Source organism: Cavia porcellus, unplaced genomic scaffold, assembly GCF_034190915.1.
Source record: "Cavia porcellus strain 051 isolate PalLab524CR breed Dunkin Hartley unplaced genomic scaffold, mCavPor4.1 scaffold_1, whole genome shotgun sequence".
NCBI lineage: Eukaryota > Metazoa > Chordata > Mammalia > Rodentia > Caviidae > Cavia > Cavia porcellus.
Window position 1 is genome coordinate 200,327,472 of NW_026947484.1, and position 23,373 is coordinate 200,350,844.

The 23,373-nt window shown below is 37.0% G+C and overlaps 1 protein-coding gene across 4 annotated transcripts in view; it reads left to right on the top strand.

Annotated features, from left to right (window-relative positions):
• Pbx3 (PBX homeobox 3) overlaps positions 1-23,373 on the top strand; it is a 200,017-nt gene that overhangs the window by 167,522 nt on the left and 9,122 nt on the right. For all 4 annotated transcript variants that reach the window (XM_003470768.4, XM_013153612.2, XM_063227641.1 and 1 more), the window contains one exon: positions 2,065-2,200. In XM_003470768.4, the coding sequence (XP_003470816.1) occupies positions 2,065-2,200 (136 nt within the window). The remainder of the gene's footprint in view (positions 1-2,064; positions 2,201-23,373) is intronic.

A 23,373-nucleotide genomic window follows, 5' to 3' on the forward strand; every position in this document is an offset into this window, starting at 1 on the left:
ACATAATAGTGTGCTAAGTGCCATGAAGAAAAACAAAGGTAAAGAGAAAGAAAATGATTGGCAGAAGGCATGCTTTTAGGCATATTTTCATTGAAACTAGTCTTTGAATGAAAATCTTTATATACATTGATCATTTTGACCTTTAGAATTATCTCTGAAATAGAACTTTGAGATTGGAATTAGAAGTTTTTATTTCTTTTTCTTGCAGTTTCCCATGAACATCTTTTCTCCCTTATAGATACTCCAGAAACTGGAAAATACTTTCCCCAGATAATCTGAAAGCCATTGAAAGCAAAGATATATTTGCATTCCCCTTGAGTATGGCAAATACCGTATATATACTAGCTACAGAAAGTATCTTACTGACCAGATAAGTATATATTTCCACTTACAGTCTGACAGCTGAAATTAGAGTTAAGGAGGTAGCATGAGGGAAAAAAAAAAACATTTTCTAAATTGTCAAGTTTTAGCATTTTAATAAAAAACATTATGTAACAAAGATATTAAAAGGTACATTTGAAAGGAAGGAATCCTTCCTAACACAGTCACTATTCTTATTTCTGCTGATGCTTTCCTACTCTTGTCATCATTGCATGCTTGTTTTTTATGTAACAGTATTCATAATGTATGCACCTAAATGATTTATTTTTTTTTCCCATGAAGAAAAAGTATGTTAAGGGCCTAGAGTGAGCAGAGCTAGAATGAGAGTGTGGCAGTTTGGAGCACAGTCTCTTCTCCCACAGAGACTGCTGTTAGCAACATCGTGATGCTGATGGGACCTGGCCCTGGGACTGATGCACCACTACACACTGGCCTGAGGCACAGCCATTTAGAGTATGGTGAACCCTGGGGGGAGTGAAACTGAGGAACAGCTCTTAATGGGCATTTCCTACAGGATGTTTTTCTGAAAAATAAATAAAGTATAAGCCCGTATTCTTTCCTATGACTTAAAGTGAATGCAAATAGCCAAGCTGCAGTTCCATGTATTTTTGTTGTGCTTCTTAGCGAGCCGTTTGCAATGAGAAGACAAGGTTGTTCTGCTTTAGGCAAACATGATTCTCTGATAATGTGACTCCCTTGCTCAAGTTGCCTTTCTGGAAGGCTACACTCATGTTTTCTTAATAATTGGACAAGCCAAAACATGTACCAGAGCAAAACATTGAAGAATAAATTTTTGTAGATCCTTCCGTCTTCCAGTAAAGGTGCTTTAATTTGGACTCAGCCAGATTATCTGGTGTGGTCTTCTGTTCTGCCTATAAATTTGTTTTCTGAGGTTTTTGATGTTTGCTGAAAGCTACCCTAAGCAAAATATATGTGAGCCACAATTCTTTGCTTTTTTCGGTAGGTTTCTTCTCATTCCCCCTTTCCACACATCCATACTTCCCAAATAGTACCCTGTATCATCTGTCCCCATCTACCTTTCCTTGTTGATGGATATAGATTGTGGATACAGAGTCACAAACTCACATACTTACATCTAATGGAACTGAGTGGCCAAAGTGATATGTAGTTAGGGTTAGAGTGGACAAGTGAAAATCTAAAGGGGACAGCCATCGCTCAGATTTTAGTGTCCACAGCTGCCTTCTGCCAGTGTGGCCCTGGTATGGCTGATCTTCCAATTTTTCATAAGATGCAGAAACTTAGGTTTTTCTGAGCACGTCGTTATTGTGTAGGCTTAACACATCATCTCTGCTGGGCAGGAAATACCTGGAGGTTTGATCCATTGAGCATCTATTCTAGACCTTTCCCAGCCTGTCTCCCACTACCTCTACAAGAGTTTGTTCTTCCATGTGCTCCCACCTCCTACAGATCCTTGTCTTTTTAAGCCACACATTATTCCTGCAAAAATGCTAATTACTGCTCTTTTTAGTATGTTTGTGCTTTGGAGGATGCCCAGAGCATAATTTACATGTCATAGTGATAAAGTAGACCCTAACAATGTTTAAAAGTTGACACCTACTTTTTATTATCCTAATTAATCTATTCTTCTTCTTCTTCTTTTTTTTTTTTTTTTTTGTTTATACTAAATGTAACTGCAGTTCTTTTTTCTCACTCTTGTCATAGACGGAAAAGACGTAACTTCAGTAAACAGGCCACAGAAATCTTGAATGAATATTTTTACTCACACCTCAGCAACCCCTACCCCAGTGAAGAAGCCAAAGAGGAGCTGGCCAAGAAATGCAGCATCACAGTGTCCCAGGTGAGAGAGGACCTTGTGGGTCTGTCCTACTCCCCTCTGATACAGGAAACCTGCCTCACGCCCTCCTTATCCAGTATCATATCCAAATGCTTCATCATCAAAGAAGATACAAATAAAATCTGGCTATTTTTGCATTTTTATGCAGGATTTTAAAGCTTAATTTAAATAGCAAAGAATCAAGGTTTTTCCTTCTATTCAGCCCATAGTATAAATCTTCTATGGAGAAGGCATAAACATGTACTCTTCAAATAGACTGCAGTCCTGGTTTACCTGACTCAGGGGACCAACCTAAGATTCTGCCACTGGAGAGATAAATGTACTTGTTGCCTAAAGGAAGTTTAATATTTAGTGAAAGCTTTGAGGAATTCACCAACCCCCTCTGGTAATCATGCTATAATGTTTAGATCCCAAGAGTTTTTTTGCTTCCTTCCTTACTCTCATTCATGCCAATCAGAGTTGTTAATTTTTTATTGTCCATTTGTACTCTTTGTGGCTCTCTGAACTTCACTTAGATCTTCTAATAACAACAATATACTTAGCTTTTGTCAGATAAATTGCTATTTGTATTGAGGATTAAAGATCCTTCAGTAAGTATTCAAACAACTGACCCTCCTTAAAGTATAAGTACAGTCAGTCCTCCCTATCCATTGAAAAACTTGCCTGCCTTCAGTTTATATGGAGTTTTTTCTTCTTGTTCAGAAACAGTGAGTGCCAATTATTATGTAGCATTTACATTGTATTAAGTATTATAATTAAAGTAGAGATGATGTAAATATACAGGAAGGTATAGATAGGTTAATGCAAATACTATATCATTTTATTTGAAAAATTTTCAGCCTCCTCCAATTTTGGTATCGTTTATGTGAGGATGGCCAGGGTTAGGTGGAGGCCATAATCCCCTCACAGATACTGAGAGAGTATGTATCAGAGACATTACCTCTAAAATAGTTTTATTCAAATTCTTTTACTTTTCTTTACAGATTGATATTTCAACATTAATTTATAGCATGTAAAAGTGATAGTTAATTAACCAGTTCTTACAGTAGAAGTTAAGGAGATGCTGACAGGTAGATTTTCAGTGTTCCCTAGAAGTCACATGATCCAAATTGTAAGAGCAATTTCCAAATAAATACTCCTCCCATGCATCAAAAGTTTGGATACTACAGGTTCCCTTCCAATTCTAGTAAGGATCTTATATGCTATTTTAAGTCATTGTCATGTAAAGGGAAAAAGGACTGGTTTTTTGTTTTGTTTTGTTTTGTTCTATTTTTTGGTTTTTTTATCTTTCTGGGACAGGGTCTCACTATGCAGTTTAGGCAAGCCTTGAACTCACTTTGTAGCTCACGCTGTTCTTGAACTCACAACAGTCCTTCTGCCTCAGCCTTCCAAGTGCTGGAATTACAGGCATGTGCCAACACGCCTGGTCAGGATTTGGTTTAAGATTATTTTCAGCCCTTATATTTTGCATTGTTTTTCATAAGACCTCCAGAGCAAGCTTTGATTTTATATATAATTAAAATTTCACTTAAGGTTTATTGTCATTCAATTATACAATAGTGATACATCTTGATTCCTCCTGAGCAGTTGAAGGGGGACAGATAGAATTGATTTGGATTACCAGCTTACAAAGACATACACTATAGAAAACCTTGCTGTCTCGGTTGCATCTTGAAATACTGAGTTAGGGGCTGGAGGTTTAGCTCAGCGGCATAAGCGCCTGCCTTGCAAGCAGGCAGTCATGAGTTCAATCCCTGGTACCGATTAAAAAAAGGAAATACTGAGTTATACTTGAAATACTTGAAATATCTGGAGTTAGACAGAGAAGACCAAGTCAGAAGTACATTCATTTCATTTGAGTTTGTCTGGAGCATGAATTTTCCCCAGGCATTGTGGAAGGATAAGGCTTATGCTGAACACCAGCGGATAAGGCCACATCTGCTTTTCCAGTGTTTTACAGGGCTTATACTGCCCTGTGATTTAGATTTTGAATGTTGTGGATCCAGATTGAGGTGTTTTTCTGCTTCCATTCTTTTTGTTTCTTATATTACTGCAATATAGATACCATTGGAGAATAATATCAATTATTTTTTAAAAAACACTATACTTTGCATTTTTCATTAACTATAGAATGAAGCACTTTGAGTATACTTAGTATACACTTGTAGAATAAGTGATAAAAGTTTTCCTCCTGGCTATCTCAAGTTACAGGATTTTCACTTTTAAAATATGCTAGGAACCTACTTACTAAGTTTTTTAAAGAAATTAATTACTGTATTTTTAAAAAATTTTATTTAAGAGGAAAAAGAGAAAAACACAAAACAAAACAAAGCGGTGTAAGGGTACATGTAATACAGAACTACAAAAAAAAAACATAACAGTAAGAAATCACCTGTTAATATATTACATATTATCATCTTCGAAATAGTTGCTCAAATCACAGTATCAAAGAATACAAAGTGGACATTCAAACAGAGAGACTGCAAACAGCTGTGTTCAATGATCCAAAAACATTAATATAGTCAGCTATTTAACACCCCTAAACACACTTAATTTTATGAATTAAAAACCTAAACCCTAAACACACTTACTGTTATATCCGTTAGAGCTCTTTTTTTATAATATCTAATGAGATAGACAATTCTTTTTAAGGAAACAAGAGACAACGTTGATAACCATTGTTGATAACCTTGTACTCTGTTCTACATCATGTGCTATGTCTGTCCTTGGTTTTGACTGACAGCTTTGTTTTGCCATATTTGACTTTATTCTCTCCCACCCAAAAAAGTAATAAGAACTAAGGAGTAATAATTACTGTATTTCACATTGAGATTTTGTATTGTTTTTCTTGTTAGTTTGTAGGGTTTTTTTTTATTTGTTTTTTGTTTTGTTTTTTAATTATTTTGAGATCAGGTCTAACTATATTGCCCACAATGTTTTGAAACTCATGGGCTCAAGTAATTTTCCTGCCTCAGCCTCCCAAGTTGCCACGATTACAGGTGTCTACTATTGAACCTGGGTGTTTCACTTGATATCTTATAGGTTTGAAATTTTTAATAGTGGCTGGAAGAAAAGTCTAAACAGTATTGAGTTAAATATGTTTACCTAAAAATTGAAATCTCTCACCTTGTTCCTTCTAGATCAGCTTTTCAAAATAGAATTTCAACAGTTAATTTATGTATGAGTTTAAATTGTTGATTGTTAACTCCAGGAGGAAAGCTTTTATTTTCCTACTTCTGTGTAAAAAATTAATTTCTCTATAATTCTCTCCCCCTCGACCTCTGAAATAGATGAAATGTTATTATTTTTAATATTAGAGGTAGCAGCTGCTATCCTTATAACCTGATGGCATTTTGTTTAAGTTGGTTAGAGGTAAAGAAATTTTCTGTTTCAGACCTGACAGGTCAACCATTTTTAAAAGAGAAAGACATTGCTTAAAGTATAAATCATGCTGAAATATAAGATATTTGAATAGTTAGTTGTATGAAAAGATCCTGTCTTACTGTAGCATGACTTAAAAACCACAGCAAGGGGGCCGAGAATATAGGCTAGTGGCACAGTACCTCCCTGGCAAGTGTGAAGTCAGTGTTCAATTTCTGTTTCAAAAGAGAAAAGTAAAAAAAATGCAGCAAAACAACATTTTTATATTTCTGCAATTTTCAAAAAAATCCTAAGTCTAGCCATAACAAGGATTTTCAAGGCTGCACAGCAGCAGAACCTCTATCTATTGCTGGTAGGAATGTAAATTGTTACAGCCGCTTCGGAAAACTTCTGGTGTTCTTATAAACTCAAACATATTTATACCATTCAACCCATGATTTCATTTATTTTTGTAGTTGTTGTTTGAAACAGGGTCTCAATATATAGTTCAGGCAGGCCTTGAACTCACTATGTAATATAGACTGACCTCGAACTCAGAGTGATCCTCCTGTCAGCCTCCCAAATGCTGGGATTACTGATGTGTGCCACCACACCTAGATACTAGTGTATTTTGATGGTATGGGTTTTTTTGTTTTTGTTTTTTTTTGGTACCAAGGATCAAAGTCACTACCTTGCACTTGCCAAGCAAACGCATGTGCCACTGAGCTAAACCCCCGATGATAATAATGTGTTTTTTAATTTACATAGTGGATGGACAAGAATCAATTTAATTTTATGAATTAAAAACCTACATGTATAATTCAAGGAATTAAACAATCTAAATATCAGAGCTGTGAAATAGTGTCAAATACTTTTTGTAATGCCTGTAATGTGGCAGCTACTGTGCGAGGGTTAGGAGAGACATTACTGAAATTACTGTATAAAATTCTTAATGTACCCAATAGAAATATATACATATGTAGACCAAGAGACATGTTCAGGAATATCCTTATCATTCATAATATCTTTGACTAGAAATAATTTAAATGTCCATCGAGGGAAGTGATTAAATAACTGGTATATCTGGAATGGTACTCAACCATGAAAAGGAGTGAACCACTACTACATTAATTTCATAATACTAAAGCAGTATGGATTCATTTGTAAAAAGTTCAGAAATAGGCAGAATTAACCTTAGGTTTGAAAGTCAGAATAGTGGTGGAGAACTCTTTGGAGAACTAAATTAGGAGGAAGCAATGTTTCTTGACCTAAGTGGTAGTTTTATGGGTGTGTTCACTTTATGCAAATTAATCAGACTTAACATTTATGATGTATAGTGCTTTTAAAATATATATACTTTTTACTTGACCAAGAAGTGTACATATCCAAGAATGAACTTGCCCTTGTAGCACTTACATTTGAGCAAGCCCTGTGCACAGTTGGTGAAGGACATTCCAGGCAGAAGGCAAAGCAAATACAGATATCCTGGCAGTGAGGGAAAAGCATTTAGAGCAAGGGTGCAAGTGGAAGGAAGCAACCAAAAGGCTTTGTGGTCTAAGTGATAATTTCTTTCCTTTAAGCAAGAGGAAAAACAAAAGTGACATGTTCTACCCTAGCATCCCTGTGGCAACTGTATTGACAGTAGGCAGTGAGGGAGGCAGGAGGAGAAGCAGATACCAGTCAGTGTGCAAGTGCAGTAACTCAGGCCAAGATGATGGGGCTGTGACCAGAGTATTAGTACAGGGAGACAATATGTGGCTGGGAAGTACTGCCATTAGGGATTACTTAGAGGTGGACATAGGATATGAGAGAAAGGGGGTAGAGAATTACTTGAGTTTTGGGCTAAGTAGTAGGAGGAATACAATAGGGCAGGATTTGGGGGAAACAGAATTTTGGGGTTAGGGGAAATCAGGACATCCTAAGTTAATATACAGTAGAGGTTTTCAAATTTATAATATATAAAACTATAAATAAGAATGGGTAGATGAAAATTTTATAATTTGCATTAGTTTTACATTGATTTGTAATACTATATTATATGTCCTTAAGATAGAATTTCATGTCAAACTCAGAATTGGGTGTTCTGATTTCTTAAGCTGAGTTTGACTTGCATAAGCTGGAGTTCCCCCTTTACATAACAACCTGAAAATTCACAAAAGAAATTTTTTCAGATTTCAGGTACAGAGAGAATCATACTTAAATTGACACAGTCTTAATTAGTAGAGCAGATATTAATATGCTTTCACTTCTTGAAATAGAGCTAACTTACATTGATTATTCAAGTTTCTAAGGCACAAAAACCTCCATTGTTCTCCTGATTCCAATTCTGAATTTGAATGACTCTAGCCCTACCTTCTCTGCTAGGTGTTTTTAGAATGAAAAATGTTAACTTATTCTTTATTATTACTATAATTGAAAAATATGATAAAAGAAAGGATTTTTTTTTAAAAGCAGATGAGAACCTAGAAGATGTTAACGTGACATCAGTGAGATTCTTTCATTCATTTAACTAACATTTTGGAGCCTTTAAAGTGCCACACAAGACATATTTTACAACAATCCAATGTGGAAAACATTATGATCTAACTCTTACAGATGAGGAAACTAAACTTTACAGGACTGGTTTGACAAGGATTATAAGCTCAGAAAATAGTAGAAAGGAGAGAGTTCTTATACAAAGATTCTTCATAAAAAGGGAAAACTGAATTTTACCCCCCCCCCCCCAGCAAGAGGCAGTGTGATTCATCCATCCCATGGGCTCAGGCTGCAGTGCTGGTTTGTGAGTCATAGGCCTGAACTTGTATCACTAGGGCTTCATCATCCCCCCCCCATGCTGCAGTAGAGACTCTAGGCTAGTTAGTAGTCTGAGGTCTCCTTACTCATTAAACTACTTACTCTAAGGCAGAAAATATTCAGTAAGCTAATTAAAATTTGTAAGTAAGATTTTTTTATTAAAAAATCGATTAAAATAAGAAGAAGCCCGTTAAAATAATAATTAGAGCAGGGGAAAAAAAAGATGACTGTCAAATTACAGTATCTGTTTCAGCTGTCCATAAAGGCCTCTTCAGTTACTTTGGCAGCAGACAGACTGAAATGGATTTCTACTGTAAGTGTGCAGTTGGCAAACTAGAGGCAAGCTGAAGGAAATGGCAACTATTTGTTTAAGCATTTCTTTCACCCTGTCTTAAAAAAAGGCATCTTGCATTGTGCATCCTTGTGGAGGTGGAACATCATTAAACAGCGTGCACAGAGTAAAGGAGCAGATTGTAAAGCCACATAGAGATTTGAGAATGCTGTGACATTAGTATAGATCAGGCACACCTGCAAGATCTAAAGAAAGCAAGGGAAGCCTTGGATCTGTGGTAACACAGATCGTTTTCTATAATCAGATAGTGATTAGAAAGTCTTAAAGCTTTTCCTGGTAATGTCAGATTTTCTGTTTATTTTGGATGGATTTTGCTGAGGGAATCTCTTAACCTCAATTGATATGATACCTACAGATGGGCCATGTCCATATTAGATTTAGTGCTTTTTTATTTTTCCTGTGTCCCTAGAAATCTTCATTAGAATTGTAGACCTCCAGCTTTTGCCTTCTTTACTTTCTTTTGCCTGGTTCTTCTCCTCTTCCCTCTGACTCAATATTCCTACCAAGCCTTCTTCCTGCTTCTTCTCCTCTTGACATCTCACCTTTCCATTGCCTTACTTCTGCAAGGCATGTCAGGCCAATAGACTAATCTATAAGACAAGGTCCCAGTGGAAAACAGATGGCACATTCTAATCAGAGTAATTTGAGAAGAATTGAATAAGTGACTGTTTATGAAAATGTGGGAAGAGTGTAGCGAAACCACAAAGGATAACAATTCATTCCTTTACTTCGCCCTTGGCCCTGGGAGATGCAGGAAGGGTTACCAGAACTCGTGGTCAGAAGTGGTATGTGAAAAAGCAGGAGCAGGCCTGAGAAGAGGGAAGGAGTTGGAGAAGATATTCTGACCACGCTTTCCTCTGCTCTGTCTCCTGCCAGTGCCCACAACTGGCCCACGCCTCGGGTTTGTAGGGCAGCCTCCTGGGGCTCACACATAGGAAAGAGTGAGCAGAATATGGATAACACTCCTCAAGGGTAACGACTCCAGATCAGAACCTGCTTCATGGCTCTAGCCTTTGCGCGCCGCCCCCCCCCTCCTCCCCGCCCCATTTCTGTCGATTCTGTGATGTTCCCATGCAGAAGCCTTCTCCAGGAATGACCTCGACGCTTGTTCTCTCCTTCATGTTGAGCTCTTTCCTGATTCTTCGTCGGTTAGTGGAGAGCATATTACTTTTCTAAAATGAATAAGGTTTTGAGAATAGAAACTACAAACAGTAGTAAGTTAATGTGATCTAGCCAAAAGTACTTATCAAGATTTTTGGCTGTTTTCTAACTCACTCAGTGGACACTGGGTGGTTACTACAGTGTGTACTGGACACTGGAAAGGAAAGATGAATATGATAGTGTTCTTCCCCCAGAAAAGTCTGGTTTCTTGGGAGGGACAGACAGAAAATGAGAAGTAGTACACACATGCACATGGGTGCCACAAGTATGGGAAGAGCTTCCTTTCTATTAATAGGATCAGGAAAGGAAAGGAAAATGACCTGTGTAGAACACGGAGAAAGTTGAATAAAACTCTGCCAGGAAGAAATTGGGGAGAAAGAGTATTTATTCTAAGCAAAGGAAGCTACATAAATAGAAGATAGATATGTTAGGAAGACAGGGTAAGAAGGCTGGAGCTTGTGTTGGTGTGTGGAAGATTGTAAGAATGGAAATAGCAGTCTCTGAACTCTCATACCAGTTTGGATTCAAACCCAGCCCCTCCCTAGTGTTCTAGTTCTGTGACCTTTGCAAGTCATTTTACCTCACTCTGCCTCCTTCTCTCATTTGGGTAATTTGTATAAGAACAGTGTGTAGTTCATAGGATTATGTCAGTGCGGTAATACATGTAAAGCGCTTGACAAGGTACCCATTACAAAAGTAGTAGAAGAGTATAATAATAAGTAACTGTGTTCTTTTTCCTTTCTAGAATTCTGTGCTGCCACCACCACATAGGGACATTTCTCTATTCCTTCACTTCAAATGTAGGTCTTTCAAGAAAGCTTTCCTTGAACCCTCAGTTCATATCCTTTATTCTTTATTCTCATGGCTTCTTTTCCTTCATAACACTTAACCACAGTTGCAATTTTAACTCATGAATTGTTTCATGGATGATAACTTCCATGTTGATGAGAATTGCTGATTATTTAACATTATCATCTTAATGCCTAGCAGAGTCCAGCACATAGACACTCAATGAATTTTTGTTGAATCAATGATTTAGGGAGCAATGATTTAGAAAATCAAGATTGAACCTTATTGAGGAGGATCTTCAATTATAAGGTTATACAGTTTAGATATCTGCAATTATGAGGTTGTATAGCTTAAATATCTGTTTTACATCCATTAATTATTTCATTCAACAATATTCGTTCACTTCAAAGTCATTGGGGTGACATTATACCAGTGAAACTAACAGACCCTGCCCCTTTGGAGCTTACATTCTTTTTTCAGGGTGGGATACTGGGGATTGGACTCATGACCTTTCACTTGCCAGGCAGGCACTTGTGCCACTGAGCTTTAGCCTCCGCCCTGGAGTTTACATTCTAATGAGAAGGAAAATGTGTGTGTGTGTGTGTGTGTGTGTGTGTGTGTGTGTGTGTGTATACATGTACTATTTTGTTATTTAACATAATTAATATAAGTGATTATGTTACACAATAATTAATACAAGAACTATAATTATTATGTCAAGTCAGGTGTGGTGGCATACAGTTATAATCCCAGCTGCTCAGGAGACTGAAGCAGGAGGATCACAAGTTTGAACCCAGCCTGGGTAACTTAAGAACTTAGTAAGATTTGTATAAAGATAAAAAAATAAAAATAGAGCTGGGAGTATAGCTCAGTGTAAAAACATTGGGTTCAGTTTCTAGTAGAGAATATAATAATGATGATAATAAATTATAGTTATGTTTACGATAAGTGCTATGAAGTAAAATGTGGAAAAGAATTTCTGAGTTGGAGGTATGTTATTGGATTTGTTAACCATAAGTATCACAATGTATAAGATCAGTGTGAAGGGGAAAGCTCTAGAATGAGAACAGTAGTAGAGTATTAGCATAATTATCTCAGGTAAGAGACAATGAAAATTGAAAGGGGGCCACTGGAAGTAAAACTTGGGTGGATTTGAAGGCATGGCTGTGTTTTGGGAACAGGATAAGGAACCAGAAATGGGTGTATGAGGACAAAAGAGTAGTAATAGAACACAGCTGAGTTTCATAGGCTAGACTGTTGAAAATGGTGATCTTATTAGCTGAGTGGAGGAGAGATTAAAGGTTATTGATGGCTATGACAAGTTTACATTATCTTCAGAATCTTGGTTGAAAAATACTCAGTTTGGACATACAACTCAAAAAAAAGGTCTGGGTTACTGATGGAATTTGGGGATCTGTTATCTACTTAAATTTGTAGTTGAGGACCTGAAACTTGCAGATAAATGGAAAATAAGGCTACAAGAAACTGTATTTCCACCTAGATCATTTGCCAGTTCTGAGAGCGTGACTAAGAGGCTGAAGTACTAAGCAACTTTATAGGGCTTAGAGGGTAAGAATTGATGTCTAGACCCTGCGAAAGAGGCTACTCTTTCCCTTTGCTTTGGGTCTAGAACTTGAACTACTGGGGCTTTGTCTCAGCAGCAAAAGCATGTTGTAAGTAGACAATAATGAATACTACTTCTGTTTTAAAATACCTCAGTGTTTTTATGTGTGTGTGCTAGGGATTGAACCTGGGCCTAGTACTTGCTAGGCATGTGCTGTACCACTGAGCTACACTTCCAGTGACAAAAGTCCCTCAGTTCTTTTTTAAAAATTAATTTTATTGGTGCACGTTTGATATACATAATGATCACTTTCATCATAGGAAATTTGTACCTGTTCATATCTTGATTCTTCTTTTTTTCTCCATTCCCCTTCCCTCCCTTGAATTCTTCTTCCCCTCCTTATTTACAAAAATTTTGTTTCTGTTTTTCTCCTTAAATTCTGTTTTTCCTTTGCCCTTCCTTTCCTGTCCCTCCCCCTCCCTTGTTGCCCTTCCTATTTGAGGATTTTCTTCCCATTTCCCAGTATCTGTTATCCATTTTGGTCCTTATTTACCTTTTTGGTTTCTCACAGTAGAAAAACAATGTGATATTTAAACATGTATATCCAATTAATTTCACTTACAAATATGGTCTCAAGGTGCATGCACTTACCCACAAATGTCTCAAGTTTATCCTTCTTGTTGGTAGAGTAGTAGTTCATTATATATAAAAAGCACATCTTTGTCCATTCATTTATTGATGGGCATTTGGGCTATTTACAAGATTTAGCTATTATAAATTGTACTGCTCCTGATTGTATGGACAGCTATTATGAAGATAACTAGATATACTATGGTACCTATTACTGTTATCCCAGTAACCCGCTGTAAAGTTCTGTACCAGTTTCACTGCATTGTCTTGATTGGCCTTGTTGTGTCTTGTTCTGTTGTATTTAACTACCTTCAAAATTTAAAAAAAAAAAATTGTGCTGCTGTAAACACAAGTGTACATATATCAGTGTGCGATGATGCTTTTTTTTGAGAAATCTCCATACCGATTAAACCAATTTATACTTCCACTGACAATGGAGAAGGGTTCCTTTTTTCCCCACCACCTTACCAGCATTTGTTGTTGGTTGATTTCTTGATAATAGCTATTATTCTGGGATGAGCTGGAATATCATTGTTGTTTTAATTTGCTTTTCTCCTATGAACATTTTTTCATGTATTTATTTTCTGTTTGTATTTCTTCATCTGAAAAGTGTCTGCCCATTTCAGATGTCCATTTTGGGGTTGGATGTTTAAATTTGGGGGCAGTCTGACTCTTTTGAATTATTTTTGTATTCTCGATATTAGTCTTTTGTCTGAGGAATAGCTGGTAAAATTTTTTTCCCATTCTGTGAGTGGTCTCTTTACTCTGTTGGTGGTTTCTTTGACTATACAAAAGCTTTTTAGTACGATGAGATCCCAGTTTTCGATTCTTTTTTTTTTTTTTTTTTTGTCTTTTTCCTTTTTATCGGTACCGGGGATCGAACTCACGACTGCCTGCTTGCAAGGCAGGCGCTTATGCCACTGAGCTAAATCCCCAGGAACCCCCCCCCCCCCACTTTTTTTTTCAGGTTTTGATTCTTTGTAATATTTCCTGTGCAATCGGGATTTTGTTCATAAATTGTTTGCCTATACCTCATCTTCAAGAGCTTTACCTATTCTCTCTTATAACAGATTTAGTGTTTCTGTTTTAATGTTTAGATCTTTGATTCATTTTGATAGTTTAGTGCATAGTGATATATAAGGATCAAGCTTAAATCTTCTACATGTGGAAAGCCAATTTCCTTAATGAACAAGATAAAAAATCCTCAATAAGTAGGAGTCCCCTCAAGGATGCAGGAATGGTTCAACACGTGTAAATTGATAAATGTAATATGCCACATTAACAGAATCAAGGACAAATATCATACAATGCACATTTCAATAGGTGCAGGACAAGCATTTGGCAAAGTCTAACACCCATTTACAATGAAAACCCTACAGAAAATTGAAATAGAAGGTCTCTATCTCAATCTACTAAAAGCCATCTATGATATATCAACTGCCAACATCACACTAAGTGGAAAAAAACTGAAAGCTTTCTTTCTAAAATCACGAACTAGAGAAAGATGTCTACTATCACCCCTCCTATTCAATATAGTTCTGGAAACATTAGCCAGAGCAATTAGACAATAGAAATAAGTAAAAGGAATAAGGATAGGAAAGAAAGAAAGAAGTTAAATTATCACCATTTGCAGAAGACACGAAGCTTGACATAGAAGACCTCAAAAACTCTACCATAAGACTCCTAGAATTAATGACCAAATTCAGTAGCATAGTAGAATACAAAGTCACCACTCAAAAATCAGTACCATTCTTGTACATAAACAGCAAGCTCATTGAGAGAGAAATTAGGGAAACCACCACCTTTTATAATAGCATCTAATAAATAAACAATTAAAACACTTAGAAATTAATCTAATGAAGAAGGAAAAAGACCTCAACATTGAAAACTGCTCTGAAAAAGGAGTTTGAAGAGGATATCCAGAAGATGGAAGGATATCTCTTGCTCTTGGGTAGGAAGAACCAACATAGTGAAAATGACCATACTTCCAAAACTATAATACAGATTTAATGCAGTCCAAATCAAAATACCAACAGCATACCTCCAGAGCTAGAGAAAACAATCCTAAAATTTGTTCGGAACTGGAATTTACCTAGACGCGAAAGCAATTCTGGGCAACAAAGACAAGTCTGGGGGCATCACAGTCCCTGACTTTAAATTACACTACAAAGCTACTGTGATTAAAAACAGCATGGTACTGGCAAAAAGCAGACCTAAAGATCAATGAACAGATTAGAAAATGCAGAAACAACTCCAAACACTCAACTACCTTATCTTTGAAAAAGGGGCCCAACACTTTCACTGGAAGAAAGATAGCCTCTTTAATAATTGGTGCTGAGAAAACTGGCTTTCCAGATATCTCAGTTCTTGAAATTAGATTGCTATTATTCATACATATCTATACAAAGTGCTCAGTAAATGCTATTTTCTTACCTATTTAGTTAGCACTTTTTTCCTGGGCATATAGAACCTTGTAAAGGATTTAGAATAAGAGGAACAGGACTTAGGTACTCTGATCTCTAGCAAGCCAATGAGCTGGTGCCACCTTGCTAGTGCCAAGGTTGCACAGGCTCCTAGCAGGTGAGACCTTAAAGGGATGAGGGGAAAATGGGTAGCATCCCTGTTCTTAGTCTCTGATAACCTGCCCTTTACTCCAAAAATATGTGTGATACACTTTTGGTGAGACATACTTATGTGTATTCAAAGGGTATGTATTTTTGTTCTACTGTTTACATTGAGAGACCAGAGGTGTGGCTCAATAGTAGAGAACTTGCTTTGCGTGTGTGACGCCCTGGTCTCAATCCCACCACAAAAAAATAATAATGGTAAAATATATAAATAAAATCAATAAGATTTTTCTGGGTATTTAAAAAGAAAAGAAAAGAAAAGGAAACTGGTCTATATTTGGTAAGAAGTCATGTTTTAATAAATAATTTCCCTTAAACAGGAGGCTTGATTACAGGATATTTTTAATGTAGGACTCTAGGTAAGTTTTGGGGTGTGTATGTGTGTTTGTGTGTGTGTGTTTCCTTACACTAAATGTCCCATGGCAAAAAATATGGCCCATTATTGTGTAGAGCGCCCTTGAGTTTGAACTCTGGGATGCTAATGTGTTGTCTGAGAGTCCTGGTGTCAAGATTGCAAAAATCTGTCAGAAAGGCTTCCTTAGAGCCTGTAAAGGAAGCTGTTAAGCGGTGTGCCTCACTCAGTTTTATTCTTTAATGTGAGAGAAATAATCTTAAAGAAAAAGAAACCTTTAGCTGGAAATGTCTTCTGTGATCATTTAGAAGCAGCCCTCAGCTCAAGTTTTAGGGAGATGAGTGGTGTCATCTGTTTTGTGTGTGCCATGGCCAAGAGGCTGACGTTTTATATACTTTCACAGATGAGCCTCTTTGTGAATGTCACCAGCAGTTATCAGTCCATCATGCATAGAGTAGAAAGGGCAAAGCCAAACTGTAAGGATGTCAGCACATTATGGCAATAAAGTGTTTCACAGTCTCAAATAAAAAACTACTGTACTTGACAAGTGAATCTGTTTTAAATTATTTCAAATACTATGGAAATGGAATTTCAGTTCATTCATTTCTCCCATTAGAAGTAGATGGTGTTCCAAAAGTCAGTTTTGAAGTCAATTATTATGAATTTGGAGCTTATTTTCTAGAAGAAAATAAATGGTTTGGGTCCTTGGGCTGGCCTACATTTAATTACAAAGGAGCGGAAAAATTTTGCATTGAAAAGGTAGAAAACACATGCACCCTTTATTATTTTGGAAAAGAAAATTGAATATTTATGTTTAACATTTTTATTAACAGTGTTAAGGAAAGCCAGGTTGTACTAAGGTCATGGAAAAGGCGAGTTAAATAAACTTTCGGCTTTCAGTTTTTGCATCAGTAAAACAGGGGGTTAAATGAAATAACTTGTAAACTTCTTGTACATATAGGTGGCTCATATGAGCTCCCCATGTTTAGATACAGATCCAAGTGCCATCCAGACATAGGTTCCCAACATATCCTATGCGTGGTTCTGCTGATTGCCTGTATGGGGTGGGAATGAGAGGAGGGATAAAGAGTCTCACCTGTACCTGTCCAGAACAGCAACCCGGCAGTGCTTGGCATATAGGTGATCTCGGTCTGGGGGTTGCCTTCTTTGGTAGGAAATCCATTGTGCTCAGGCATGTCAGGAAAAGTGCCTCCTTTCCTTCGCTTACTGCTGCTTATTTCTCTTTGCCAGTGCTAGGGCCATGAAGTGGCTCTCCTAAAATCGATTACTCCTGTGAGAAATGTGACCTGATCCTGGTCACTGCAGTGTACAAGCATGGCTTGTCACATCAGGGGCTTCAAAGGGCTTTATTATAATTTGTTTGTTTTAAGAATGTGGAAAGCTAACATTTATTGAGTGCCTGGTACATTCCAGGTACCTCCCATGCACCTCATTTAATGTTCATAACAGCCCAATGAACATAGGTGTCACGATTGTTTCTTGTTTGCCAAGGGAGGAGAATCTTAGATTCTGTGTCTTGCCTAAGGTAGGCTGGGTGGGAGATGCAGAACCAGGATTTGCACACAAGGTTTAGTTAGTCCTCAAGCCCATTTTTCTGCCTCTCTTCTGTGCTGTCTAGAGAACATGCACCCTTTGAGGGATGGAGTGGAATTTAGTTTATTAACACTATTAGCGTAAAATCTGAGCAGAATCTGGCTTTTCTATCCCTCATTTCAATTGAGTCACATAATGGAGATGAAAGCATAGCGATTAGGGAGACACTATTTGAAAAAGGTAAAATCGTTTACCATATAGATATGCTGCCGTGTTCCATTTTACATGACTTAGCATTTCAGCATTTCATAATCTGTTACATTTAATTAGGCATAGTACATAAAATATGCATCATGAGTAAACAGAAGCACAGTGGCAAGTTTTTATAGGATTTGAGCTTCATAAATTTTCAGTTTGCTAATTTTGATAACGATGTTTTCATGTCAACCACTTGTTCATCAAACAAGGATAGAGATCCTGTCCCTGACACAGTCTACATAAGGAAGCAACACTGAGGAGAAACTGCAAGTTCTGCCTTTGGAAGATTAAGTCTTTGCATAGTAATCTTCTCTTCTGTTTAATGTTGTTATTAACATAATAAATAAATGTAGTGATAGAACTGGAAATGTGAGATACAATTACAACTAATTAATTAGCTTTCAGTGGCTATACAGACATTGTTGATAGTTTAGCTCTTTTGAACAGAGTTTTTCTTAAAAGTATAGCTGTTTGGGAAATGTCAATGACAAAATTTATATTGTGGTTGATTTTAATTATTTTCACAATTCTCAAATCTGCCAGCCAACATTCTCCAAATAAAGAATAGAAATGGAACTGGTCCTTCTGTAGGGAACAACACAAGATCTGGCACTTAAACTCACAAAGATTAAGTGATTTATCAGTGCTATTTTTTAAAAAGCCCACTGATTACTCACTGAAAAATATTTTTCTCATTTAAAAACTAAATCCTATCTGAAGATAATTTGGATGGGATAATACTTGAAAACACAAAAGTTGAAATTTCATTCACATGCTACATAATATTTTAGTAAACTGTGGACTTTTTTTTTGGTCTGTTTCGTTTTTATTGGTACCAGGGATCGAACTCAACGACTGCCTGCTTGCAAGGCAGGCACTTATGCCGCTGAGCTAAATCCCCAGCCCCCCCCTTTTTTTGTGGACTATTTATGTGGGTGGTCCCCAAAGATTATAGTACTTAGTGGCATTATAACTGTCTCACTTTGTGTAAGTTCACTTTGATGTTTGCACCCAAACATGTGTGAAATCCACTCTAAATGATAGTCACATCATTAGTTAATGTGCTTTAGTACTTTTTTACTCTGCATACGTATGTGTACATCTGTGTATATGGTTTTTACAGAACATTATAAATGAACAAAGGACCTTTTTCTCTTTAGAGTATATTATGAACATTTCTCCATGTCAGTAAATATTTCTCTTCAATGTGATCTTTAATCAATAATTGTATTTTATTATACAGATGTGTTATATTACAAATGTATCCTTTTTTCTCACATAAATAGGACCATAGTGAATATCTTTGTACAGATATCTGTAAATCATTTCTCAAGGTAAGTTTTTATGGCTGTAATCCCAGCACTTGGGAGGCTGAGGCAAAAAAATCACTGTGAGTTTGAGGCTGATCTGGGCTACATAGTGAGTTCAAGGGCAGTCTGGACCTTGTCTCAAAAAAAAAAATTTAAATTTTTAGTAATAATGCTGCCATACTCTCCAGAAAGGTTACTGCTCAATAATGAGTAATAGTAAGATAATGCTAAATAAGTAAACCTCTCCCTTAGGTTTATTTATTTTTTGTTGTGTTTTATTTTTTGGTACCAGGGGTTGAACGCATGACCTTGTGCTTGCCAGGCAGGTGCTTATACCACTGAGCTAAATCCCTAGCAAGTTTATTTCTTTAATCAGATTGTTTTTTATTTCTTGCAGTGACAAATCTGTTCTTTATCTAGCTTCAAAAGGTCACTATTTCACATGGAGGTAGTTGCCTGAGTGAGCTTGTAGCTGGAGAGCTCTTCTCCAAGAACACCTTGTCCTGGGCGTCTGCACACTGTGCTCACACGAAGGTGTTCTCTGTCCCCAGAATTAGCTCAGTCACTTAGGGCAAGTCTTCAAAGGAGGAACAGGTGCTCCATACAGCAGCTGAGAATTCTAAGAGGACTCACATATGTGATTTTAAGGCTTTCTCGCCCTGGCTTTCCTCATGTACTCTTTCCTGAAATCCCATCATTGCTGAAAGTTGCTGTCCTGGGAGTATTGTGTCACTTACCTTCTTCCCCTTCCCCTTTCCCACCCATCCTTTCCCCATTTTACCAAAGAAGGATATTCCCACTCAGTACCCTCAAAGTTCATTGCCCCAGATGTTACTTCTTGGGTTCCTTGTAGTAGATAGCATGAGATATTAGTGGTAACTAAATAAATTTAGCACTTTATAAATCCTCACCCCTCTGATTAAGAAGTGCATGTGTGATAAAACCTTAGATTTATTGCTCAAAATAAGCACTTTTGTCAAAATAAGTATTTGTATTGCTTCGACTAATTTTAGACTCACTGTAGTGATAGTTTAATCCAGAAGGAAATATTAAACATGTATATATAGCCTTGTACTTACTAAAGCTAAAACAATTTTAAAATTTCAATTTCCATACATATCTTTTATAGAACATTAAAGTGGTTTGCATTAGGATGATATGGGAGTGAAATTAAATGGAAATTTACTTTCAAGAACAAAAAAGTGTAAAATTCTAGACTTAGAAGAGAGTGGGTTTATGTACTTGTAAAATGCATGGTGGGTATTGAATTGTGTTATTTGTATTGCTTGGATACATTTTACAGAATAGTGTTACAGTTTTATTTTAAAATGTCAACATTTATGACATACTGAATAACATTGTGTATAACTCTTAAGACTTATAATGAAAAATTGTAGATGCCAAATTTTATAATGTACAAGGGAGAAAAAATGTGTACAGAGTACATGATGTTTTACAGTTACTTTAAGGAAGATTCAAAAAAAAAATATTTAGAGCTGACCTTGGACAGGTACCAACCTCAGGCAGCCTCCCTGGAATCTGTTTCTGTAGCTCTAGGAATCTCAGATGTTCTGCCCACCCAGCCCACTCTCTGTGAGCCCCAGGGTAGGGCAAGTGTGAGATGCCCATACCCTGTTCCTCAGCCACAGCCACCGCCTACCAGTCCTGCAGGTGCCCTTGCTTCACCCATCTCCACTTGATCCTACCCTTTGCTTCCTACCTCTTCCTTTAGAGCAGTGACGGTGAGCCTTTTAGAGACGAGTACCCAGACTGCAGCCCAAAATCTACTTATTTATGCCAAAGTGCCACCACTGCAATTAAACCTGAATACGAGGTTTTAATTTAGAATTTTCTAGTATATGTGCTGCCAAAGTGAACATGAGCTTTTAGTTTAAAAAAAAAAAAAAACAATTTATACAAGAACATCTTTTGTCCTAAAAACAAATAGTGCATATACCATAGGTTCACCACCACTGCTTACAATGATTACTTCTCCTACTTAGGCTATAATGATAGCATTCAGAGGTTAAGAAGGGAAAGGGAAGTTAAGGAGAAGAGAACTAATCATCTCTGGGATTTAGGAGTGGTCCACGGAGGAGGTAGACAGCAGCTTACATTTTGGGCTTTTTTATATCTACATGAACTTCCGGAGACTTGTCTCTGAAATGTGGAGTCTTAAAGTGCTGTGGAATGGAGCTGAATGGAAGCTGAGGTCGAGTTCCAGTTCCTCTTTACCTTGATTTTCCAGACCACCTGGAATATCTCTTCCTACAAATCCCTATTCCACTTGAGTATCCATTCTATACAGCTCAATGTGAGATCATCACATCCTGCAGGCTCTGCTGATTATCTTGAGCATCTAGTATTTTCATGCTAGTCAGACAGAAGCTATGTTTGTTTATTTGTTTGTTTTTAATTTCCCTACATCACCTAGCATAGCACTGACCAGAAGGAAGCACAGTAACCATTTCTGAACTGATTTTAAAAATGAAAACTGCTGACAGGGGAGTTCTAGGGCAAAATCCTGGATTCATTACTGTTTGCTGTGTGATTTTGGGCAGCTTGATCTGGCTTATGTTTTTTCATTGATTAAATGGGTGATAATAATAGCTAATAGTTACCTAGTAAATGCTGTGTGCCTAAATCACTAATGCACCCAGCCATTCTGTGAGGAAAATGCACTATTATTGTTAGTCTCATTTCGTGTGAGATGATACTCCAAAAAAAGTAAAATTGTCTAAAATTACTCATTTTGGTAAATATCATAGTAGATCTGAAACCACACTGTTTGAGTTCAGAGCACTTAACCTCTATGTGATTCAGCCCACATCTGACTTGCCTATCTCAGAGTCAAATGTTCTAAGTGAAGGGATGAGTAAAAGTTTTCTGAAGAGTGTAAAACAACTACCCAAAAAGTAAATCTACTTATTATATTATGTGAAAAAGATTTTTTACCATTTTGTTTTGTTTTGTTTTGTTTTGTTTGATGCTGGATATCAAATCCAGGGCTTCACATGCTCTATCCTTGAGTCCCTCTACCACCAACACCACCCTGTCTGAAAGCATTTTTACTTTCCAAAGCAATTGGCACTGCAGGACTGGGTGAGAGAAATGCATGGCCATAGTACAGGAGGAGACCAGAAGCTTTTTGGGCCACCTCTTGGCCTTACTGAGAGTCCAAAAAACAGCAGTCTGCAGAATGTTCACGCCACACTATCCTCCTGCACCAGAGGCTTAGTCTGGGGGCTGCTATCAATGAATATCAGCAGAAAAGGAACATACTTTTGCTTTTATTCTCATTTTTAATTGACCTTAAATTTCTTTCCTGGCCCTTTGCCTTTGAGACAGTCTGTAGTCATGAATCCTTGATATGTGGCTCAAAATAGAATTATAGGAGAGTGTATTCCTTTCCCTTCATCAATTTCTTGCCTGTTTTTATTCTAAGACCACATTCAGTTCAGAGATTGAACAAGCTCTGCTCTATGCAGAGCCCTGTACTACAGCCTGTATAGAAGGGGCCACAAATAATCTGTAGCTTTGGAAAAGCAGAGGACTTCTTTTGCAACTAACTGTATCCATCTGGTTTTAAAAGGTAAAGAAAAATCCCTGAATCTAGGCAACCATTTATACATTAATTACGCTTATCTCAATAGCAGTAGTATGGTCTTAGTAACTGATTGTTACGGTACCCAAATCTGTGATATCAGAATGTGATGTGCATATTTTAATTTGAGAAATAGTTTAACATTTCTACATATTCATTTAAATGTGGTTATGCAGGTTAAACATAACGTATGATCACTGCTTCTTTCATTGCTTCCAATTAAACCTTGCTTGTTAGTTTAACCTGTAGGTAATCCCATCAAACAATTGATGTCAAGCAAACACTGCCCACAGTAGCTTCGGATGAGTGGCCATTAATTTTAATTGCCTTGATATTAAAGATTAAGAAGTATTGGGTCTAGCAGAATAGAAACGATCTGATGTCAAGCAAATCCACTTGCTAAAGCTTCCCCAGGCTGCTGGTGATATTAAAATTTTACTATGAGAATTAAATAAACCTTTATTAGTGATGACTGTTGTTTGATTGGTCCAGGGGTGTGCATAAACAGAGGATTCTTACATATCTAGAGATGAGACCTTCGATGGTACAGAGATTCCTCAATTATGAAACTGTTAATAAAGCTGTAATCTGATTTTCCAGGCTAGGTTTCATTAATGTGTTATAGCTTCTCTGATTGTCAAGGTAATATTAACTACAAAGTACGGAATCCAACAGAGAATTGTTTAGAGAATTCTAAGATAGGCCTTTGTTGCTACATTCTGAGTTGGGGAATTTTCATTAATTATGCTTAAGAAATGCCAAATTCCCTTTCAACTGGGACTATCTCCCTTTGTACTGTAGATATAGTCAATCTTTAACTCT